Below are 8,210 nucleotides of genomic sequence, written 5' to 3'. Positions count from 1 at the left end.
CACAGTCTCTAGACCTCTTTTAAATTTGCTTCCCAGCCTGCCATTTTTCATGTATGGTGTTCTCCTAAGTCAAAATGATACTGCCATGATTCCACATACTTGGTGTGGGGAGTCTAAATTAAAGGAAACTACGAATTGTGCTAAAAGATAATGATCTTGATCATCAAGTTCAAACATTTCAGAGTGTCCTTTCCTCACTGCTCACCCCACCAGTTCCCAGCCTAAACCTATATGAAACGGAGATGAGTTTCAGGAAGCCTTCTAGAGATTATCCAAACTGAGCCAGTTTCTAAAAAGCATATATATACTTTTCGGATTACTTTTCTTTCTCTTTCCAGATGTCTGATAATATTGACTGGTTACACAGCCGCAGGGGCGTGTGCAAGGTTGATCTCTATAGCCCAAAAGGACAGCGAGAACAGGACCGGAAACTAGTAAGATACAAAATTACTTCTACCAAGGAATGGAAAGGATTGGCATATGGATACAGATATCCTGGAACCCAGGATAGACTAATGGAGGGTGCTAGTATCATTTCTCCAAGCGACCAAGCTCAATAAAACCTGTGGTTGTGGGGGACTAGTATGCTTACACATCACACAGGGACAAATCAAGGGAGGGGCAGAATGAAGAGTGATGTAAAAGAGCTGGGGAGGGAAGACTGGGGGCCACCTCAGGGGTGGGAGGAAAGGTCGTTGCCTAGTTTCCAGCCTCTATTACCTAACCTTTGAAGTCATAATAATATCACCTAGCTACCAGTAAGTTGCACTAAAGTGGGACGCCCCCAGGGAGGGCAAAATACTTCATGCTATGTTTCTCAAACTTTGAGCAATTTGCATAGTACTTCACATTTTTTATCAAGTACCACTCATATTATCATATTCTGTAATGTTTTTAAAATTGACTTACATATGAAAATTATCATCACTCTAAACAATATTATTATATCATAGGTTTGATGTTCTAGTATGTATTTTTCCTAATAAACAATAAAAATGCACCTATTAAACACAGAAATATTTATCCAGGTACCACCTAAAGTTTTCTATAGCATCAATAGTAAAATTACCACATTTGAGGAATGCCAGTGTAGTAAAAAAGTGGTCTAAACTAGATGCCAGGGAACCAAGTTCAAATACAAGTTCCACCTTTGAGTTTGTGTCAGTTGGGCAAGCCACCTCTCTTCTGTTTTCTCAATAAATGCAGATATTGTATTTTGGTCCTTTTTGACATGTACGTATTCTCATCTAGGAAATACACCAATGCTAACATACTAATCTAATAACATTTATTGAGTACTTACTATGTTTAGATACTCTGATAAAAGCTTTATACAAACTATCTCAATCGATCCTCACAAGAACCCTATATGGTAGGTGCTATTATCATTTCTCAGAAAGAGAAATTACAGTGTTTTCTCTGGAATTTTTCTAAAATCATCCTCCTAATTTGATGCAGATATGTTTTGTTGATGTGTCCACCCTGAATGTGGAAGATAAAGATTCCAAGGTGGGTATTCTCTGCTCCCCTCAGAGTTTGAATGGGTGGGAAACTGTTGAGAGGGTTATCAGTGAAAACATAATGAAAGGGAAAAGCTGTGGCAGAAAATGGAAAGATGGAGTGGACTAGGTGGGAAGTCATCATTCTTGTGAGCCCAGAGTCCCTGATTGAGAATTTATTGTCACTCTTAATACCAAATCTCATTTTAGAAGCCACTTGGATTGCTGGTAAGGCTGAAAGAACTAAAGCAGAGAAGATAGCATATCATAACAGTGAAAAAACTGTCCAAAATGTAGATATTTAATGAAACATGATTCCTGAAACTAATGACTTTGTGAATACCTCCTGGTGCGGGGGGTGGAGGAGAGGAGTAGTAATTTGTGGAGAGGAAAATATCTCTTTCTTCAAAAACCAGCTAACATTACTAGCCTACTTCACTTCAAAAGGAGAAGAGATAATGAAACATGGCATTTATGCTTTGAAGTGGTAGCAGGGGAGGGGGCAGCTTGGAGAAGTCTCAAAATGCAACTATTCATAAGAATCTCACCCCTTAATTCCATAGGATGCTAGTGGTTCAGGAGGTAACTTAACACTGGAGAATCTGGAAGAAAAAGAAATTATTGTGATCAAGGATACTGAGAAGCAAGACCAGTCAAAGGTATACTTAGCCCCTGAGTCTACCCTTTCTAATTCCCAGAGCCTCATGCTGAGTCTGGGGACTCTGTTTCAGAGATAATAAGAGAACTATTGTCAAACAGGACCATAAATTTGAATACTATGACATTCTAGAGAGCACGGGCCTAAATTCAGAACTACGGTAAGTTTAATGCTTAGGTACCTAACAATGTCATTAATCACTGAGGCTCAGAATGCCCTTTCCTGATTTTAGGTATGTACTCCAAACAGTATCTTGCTATCCTTATCCTAACAAAGATAAGATCCTTTGCAGTGTTTTTGTTGCCTTATAATGGACTGCGTGTACCACATTGCCCAGCGTCTAACAAGAAAGAACAAGGATATGGAGCCTAGAGAATCCACAATGACCAAGAACTGTAGTTGCCTGGTCCCCACTCTGTTGTCTAAGAGATCACCCAGGCTGTCAGGTAGCATAAAATTAAAAGCGATTAGACTTGCACACCACTGTCACACACAGAATCCTTTTGTTTTTGTGTAAATATCCTAAATTATATCTTTTAGGCTCTGGTTTGAGGTGGGCATTAGAGCACATGACAAGTCATCTTCACAGTCCTACACACCTGGAGTGCCTGATGTTGAAGATATTTGGCTATAACACAGGAGTCAAATATTTCTTGTTCTGTGTCCTTGGGCTCATGCTATAACCAGGAACAACAGTCTGGTCCAAAATATCTTAGAATGATGAGAGTAGCACTTACAAAATATTGTTCAAAGAGTTTTAGATTCAGTTGTGGGGGGCAACTTCATTTTGGAGTCTTAAGAAAGGGATAAATTATACCTGTTTTTAAAAGAGCAGCCCATATCTCCTACAAACAATACAGCTATTCATGATTCTAACTTAAGCCCATTTGTAAAAAGTTGATCTTATCATGACTTCACATTTCTAGGAATTCAGTGAAAAGAGGAGATGAAGCAATGGAAGGGGCGAAGAGGGCAATGGTATTCAGCACTGAGTAGAAGATGTGTACAAATACATATACACGTATCCAGACATGGATACACGTAAATTTACATAAAGCGATACACACGCATTCCTGGCTACATGTGATACTGGAAAACACACACAAGCATTCTTATAACTTACATATATATATTGACTTATCCATAAACAATGACTTACATACACATACAAAGGTATTCAGAGTCAAATGCATTGACCTGCCCACATGTGACATACATAAACATCCATATACACATCCATGCACACCATGCATAAACACACATGTTAACACACATGAGCCTTGATCAAAACACAGTGACCATACAGACTCAGGCATAGACATACACATTTATAAATATACCTCATATTGATACATACATATTCAAACTTAAAGTGATACACATTCATTAACACACGTGTTTGTGTGCATTGATACTCACATTGACACAAATACAATGACATTCCTATTCATGTATTTACACACATACTCTAACATTTAGGATGTGTGCAACACTGACATTCTTAAGCATATAAATATAATAAACTGATACCCAATTTATTGACATACATAGACATTATACAATCACCTAAATTATGCTTTAACATATAAAAATACATTTATAGCTGCATGATACATGCTATTGGATTTATATCTGCAGATTGTGTCATATTCAGAAACACATTGACACACACTCATTTTACATTCACACACATGTACAAAATACACACTAACATGTACATGTTGGCCTATACAGTAGACATACAATAGATACTGATGTCAACACATTATTACACATGCTTATGTATAGTCATTCATACATGTGCACTGACATACACATATATTCACACACACAGGTACATTTTCACACCCTAATAATACAAGCTGACATTCTCACATCTACTGAGATGTTTACACTCATGAATTGTTATATTATGCATACACACATAACAGATACATTGACACATTTTTGACACATAATGAGATAAGCGCACATACTCAGGTGAAATTGAAAAACATATTGATAACACTTGCATATAATTAAGTGTTCAAATGTATATACTCTGAGCTTTTGTTGCTACCACTTGTGCTTGAATGTCTATTAATGGATATAATTATGTTATGTGTCCATGCAAATTCTAAAGGTCAAATCCTTAATCTGTGAAGTTTAGAAAGATATATCTTCTAAATAAAATAAAGAAGTAGCCTACCCAAACTCTTAGGTGTTCTTCTTTTTTTAGACGGAGGGCTCTGTGTGCCTTTTCAAACAAGCTCCCTCTGATCCTATAAGTGTTCTAAATTGGCTTCTCAATGATCTCCAGAAGTATGCCTTGGGTTTCCAACATGCACTGAGCCCCTCAGCTTCTAGCTGTAAACATAAAGTAGGAGACGCAGAGGATGAACATCACAAATTACCCTCTGGAAACTGCTACCGCGTCTATGCCGATCAACTGAACATAGATTATATGGCCAAAGGACCTCAAAGCCTACGTCTAGAAATAGCAGCAGACAAAAACACCAACAATAACCAGAGTCCTTCCACCCCTCCGGGAAAATCTCCTAACTCTCAGAGGGCAGTAATCTCTCCTGAGGGAGAATGTTCTATGGATGATCTTTCCTTCTATGTCAACCGACTATCTTCTCTGGTAATCCAGATGGCCCGTAAGGAAATCAAAGAGAAATTAGAAAATGGAGGCAAATGTTTTCATCATTCAATCTATCCACCCACTGGGGACAAAGGGAAAAACAGCCCCCGAAGTGTTGTGAGCAAGATTGCTTCTGAAATGACCCACGACGCATTGGAAATGACCTCTGCAGAAATGCGGGGCACTGGTGAGGAGTGCAGGGAAGGTGGCCAGAAAACATTTCTGTATAGTGAATTATCCAACAAGAACAAGGGGGGAGACAAACAGATGTACCAACGAGACAGCAAAGAATTTGCAGATTCTATCAGCAAAGGACTCATGGTTTATGCAAATCAGGTGGCATCTGACATGATGGTTTCTGTCATGAAGACCTTGAAAGTGCATTCCTCTGGGAAGCCAATTCCTGCCTGTGTGGTCCTGAAGAAGGTGTTGTTAAAACACACCAAGGAAATTGTGTCCGATTTGATTGACTCCTGCATGAAGAACCTGCATAATATCACTGGGGTCCTGATGACTGACTCTGACTTTGTCTCAGCTGTCAAGAGGAATCTGTTCAACCATGGAAAACAAAACGCTGCAGATATCATGGAGGCCATGCTGAAGCGCCTGGTCAGTGCTCTTCTTGGTGAAAAGAAGGAGACTAAATCGCAGAGTCTGTCGTATGCATCCTTGAAAGCCGGATCCCATGACTCTAAGTGCAAGAATCAAAGTCTCGAATTCTCCACCATGAAAGCTGAGATGAAGGGGAAGGACCAGGGCAAAACAAAACCAGATCCGTGCAAGTCATTGACCAGTGCTGAAAAAGTTGGTGAACATATTCTCAAGGAGAGCCTGACTATGTGGAACCAAAAACAAGGAAACCAAGGCAAAATGGCTAGCAAAGCATGCACCAATAAGGAAGAAAAAAGAGAAAATATTAGCCCTTCCACAGATTCATTGGCAAAGGACTTAATTGTCTCTGCCCTTATGCTGATCCAATACCACCTGACCCAGCAGGCCAAGGGCAAAGATACAATTGAAGAAGACTGTCCTGGTTCTACCATGAGCTATATGACTCAGAGTGCCCAATATGAAAAGAGCGGATGTGGCCAAAGTGCCAAGGCGCTTTCAATGAAACACCTAGAATCTCGTGGAGCTCCTGGGCCATCTACCTCTCTAAAGGAGACTCAACAGGTGGACTCCCAGAAGTTGGATATGTCAAACATTGTTCTATCACTGATTCAAAAACTGCTCAGTGAGAGCCCCTTCAACTGTGACGAGCTATCTGAAAGTGAGAACAAGCATTCTGAGCCCAAATCAAACAAAACGACTTCCATGACAAAGAGAGGAGAAGAACAATCTAATGACAGTCAAGAACTTGACTTTCTCAGTGGGATAAAGCAAATGAACCGGCAATTCATCGATCAACTGGTAGAATCTGTGATGAAGTTGTGCCTTATTATGGCTAAATATAGCAACAATGGGGAAGCCCTTGCAGAGTTGGAAGAACAAGCAGCCTTGGCAAATAACCTCAGTTACCAAGCTGGTGGCCCCAGATGTGGTCACGAAGGTGCAATGTCACGTAACTATCAAGATTCTCCTGGGCCAGAAGTCATCGTCAATAATCAGTGCTCAACAAGTAATTTGCAGAAGCAGCTCCAGGCTGTCCTGCAGTGGATTGCAGCCTCCCAGTTTAACGTGCCTATGCTCTACTTCATGGGAGATGATGATGGACAGCTGGAGAAGGTAAGCCATGACAAGACACAGAGAAAGAGGGTTAGAAGTGCAACATTGTCTTTAGAGTTCAATAGTGGTCTGATTTTTTTCAAGTCTGCTCTTAACCATATGCCTTATGAATTACTTTCACCTCATAAAAAGACACAAAAGTGGTGGACCATTAAGTGAGTGGGGCTCTGGATACTTCAAGACCTGAACATTTTGGCCAAAAGGAAGAAAGTAAGATTAGCTGTTTTATCAGTGGTCCTTTAAACTATTTGGTAAAACATTGGGGATCAATTTTTATGTCTTATGTTTTGAGCTTGAAGGCCCTCCAAGAATTAGAGAGAGAAAAAAAGAAAAAGGGAGCTCCTCTCCAAACTCATAGGTCCTACAGGTGTCCCATGGGTTTTGTTTGTTTGTTTGTTTTCTTTGTTTTTTTGCCCTCAGCACCTCACTTATCGCACTCCAGTCCTGGCCCTGCTCCCCATTCTCATGGAGACTAACATTCATATACATGTGAGCTCGCTCGCTCTCTCTCCCTCTCTCTCTCTCTCTCTCAACACATAGCTTCAAATAAAATACCAAAACAAATTATTTTCAGTTCAGGACCTGAGCCCAGCTGATCCTCCTTACTTCCAATCTCATATTTTTTCAGGGAGGTGGGGGAATGGCAACTCTTAACCTTCACCTAGTAATCAGCATAGACTAACTAAAGGACCCATCATCTGGTGAGAAGTATTTACTGAACACAAGTGATTCCGGAGTTTGTTTTTTGAAGCTCAAAAAGAAAGTACCTTTGTCATTTTTATCTATGTCATTAGAGGAGGGTCAAGGAAGAAAAGAAAGCCAGTCCTGGTTTTGTGGCAGGTTTTACTCTAATCCTAGCATCATGAGTAGAAAGGTGGGTTAGTGAAGCAGTTCACTTTATCCATCTGGGTCCCTTCTCCAAAAGCATCACATGACTCAAGCTATCTCTGCTCTCTCCATAGCTTCCTGAAGTTTCAGCTAAAGCAGCAGATAAGGGGTACAGTGTAGGAGATCTCCTTCAAGAGGTCATGAAGTTTGCCAAGGAACGACAACTGGATGAAGCCGTGGGCAACATGGCTAGAAAGCAATTGCTAGACTGGCTGCTTACTAACCTGTAAGCTAACACCACCTTTGACTCCTCTTCAGTTACTCCCCCACCCCTAGCAGCATTCCATCCCAGCTGGGCATCCTCTCCATTAGGCTGTTGAACAACATGCAACACGAATGTATTTCTCAATACATCTGAGCAGTTGGACTGTGTAATACAGGGTGTCCAATAAGCTGGGAAACAAAAGAATAAAAAAAAAAAACATTAAAAATGTGTCATCATTTTCTTGATCAGATATATCTGAGGCAAAAGAGGGGAATGGGTCCAATTCCAAGGAATGGTGATACAGTGTTGGACTTGTGTCCAGATATCTCTAACCCTGGGTTATTTTCTGAGCACCCAAGACACAGTGATATAACCCATGTCCAAGTCCCTAAGTAATCTGGTTTATTCAATTAGACTGAGTTCACAATCTATTTTGAGTTTGCCACCTGTGGACTCCCTGTTTCTGCATACATAACTTGATAATCTCCCTTCTAACCCCAAGGATTCATCTTTCTGGTCTCTATTAAAGAGTTTGAAGATGGGATAGTTTAGACAAAAGACAAACTGATATGTGTATTACCCATGGATATTGTTCCCCTGCCCTACCTTCAC

At 40.2% G+C, this 8,210-nt stretch overlaps 1 protein-coding gene across 1 annotated transcript; it reads left to right on the top strand.

Annotated features, from left to right (window-relative positions):
• The first annotated feature begins 338 nt into the window (after nucleotides 1-338).
• AKAP4 (A-kinase anchoring protein 4) lies at nucleotides 339-7,623 on the top strand. The gene is made up of 5 exons (XM_006913402.1): nucleotides 339-434; nucleotides 1,459-1,509; nucleotides 2,063-2,158; nucleotides 4,376-6,505; nucleotides 7,468-7,623. Exons 1-5 carry the CDS (start codon nucleotides 339-341, stop codon nucleotides 7,621-7,623), a joined length of 2,529 nt encoding a protein of 842 aa, XP_006913464.1.
• The last annotated feature ends 587 nt before the right edge of the window (nucleotides 7,624-8,210 follow it).

The sequence above is a fragment of the Pteropus alecto genome, unplaced genomic scaffold (assembly GCF_000325575.1).
Source record: "Pteropus alecto unplaced genomic scaffold, ASM32557v1 scaffold365, whole genome shotgun sequence".
NCBI lineage: Eukaryota > Metazoa > Chordata > Mammalia > Chiroptera > Pteropodidae > Pteropus > Pteropus alecto.
This window is presented reverse-complemented; position numbering and strand designations above follow the sequence as displayed.

Excerpts from the sequence above, each read along its gene's own strand:
- AKAP4 (XM_006913402.1), top strand. The coding sequence starts at position 339 with ATGTCTGATAATATTGACTGGTTACACAGCCGCAGGGGCGTGTGCAAG. Across the intron at positions 435-1,458 it reads GAGAACAGGACCGGAAACTA|ATATGTTTTGTTGATGTGTC; the intron begins GTAAGATACAAA and ends AATTTGATGCAG. Across the intron at positions 1,510-2,062 it reads TGGAAGATAAAGATTCCAAG|GATGCTAGTGGTTCAGGAGG; the intron begins GTGGGTATTCTC and ends TTAATTCCATAG.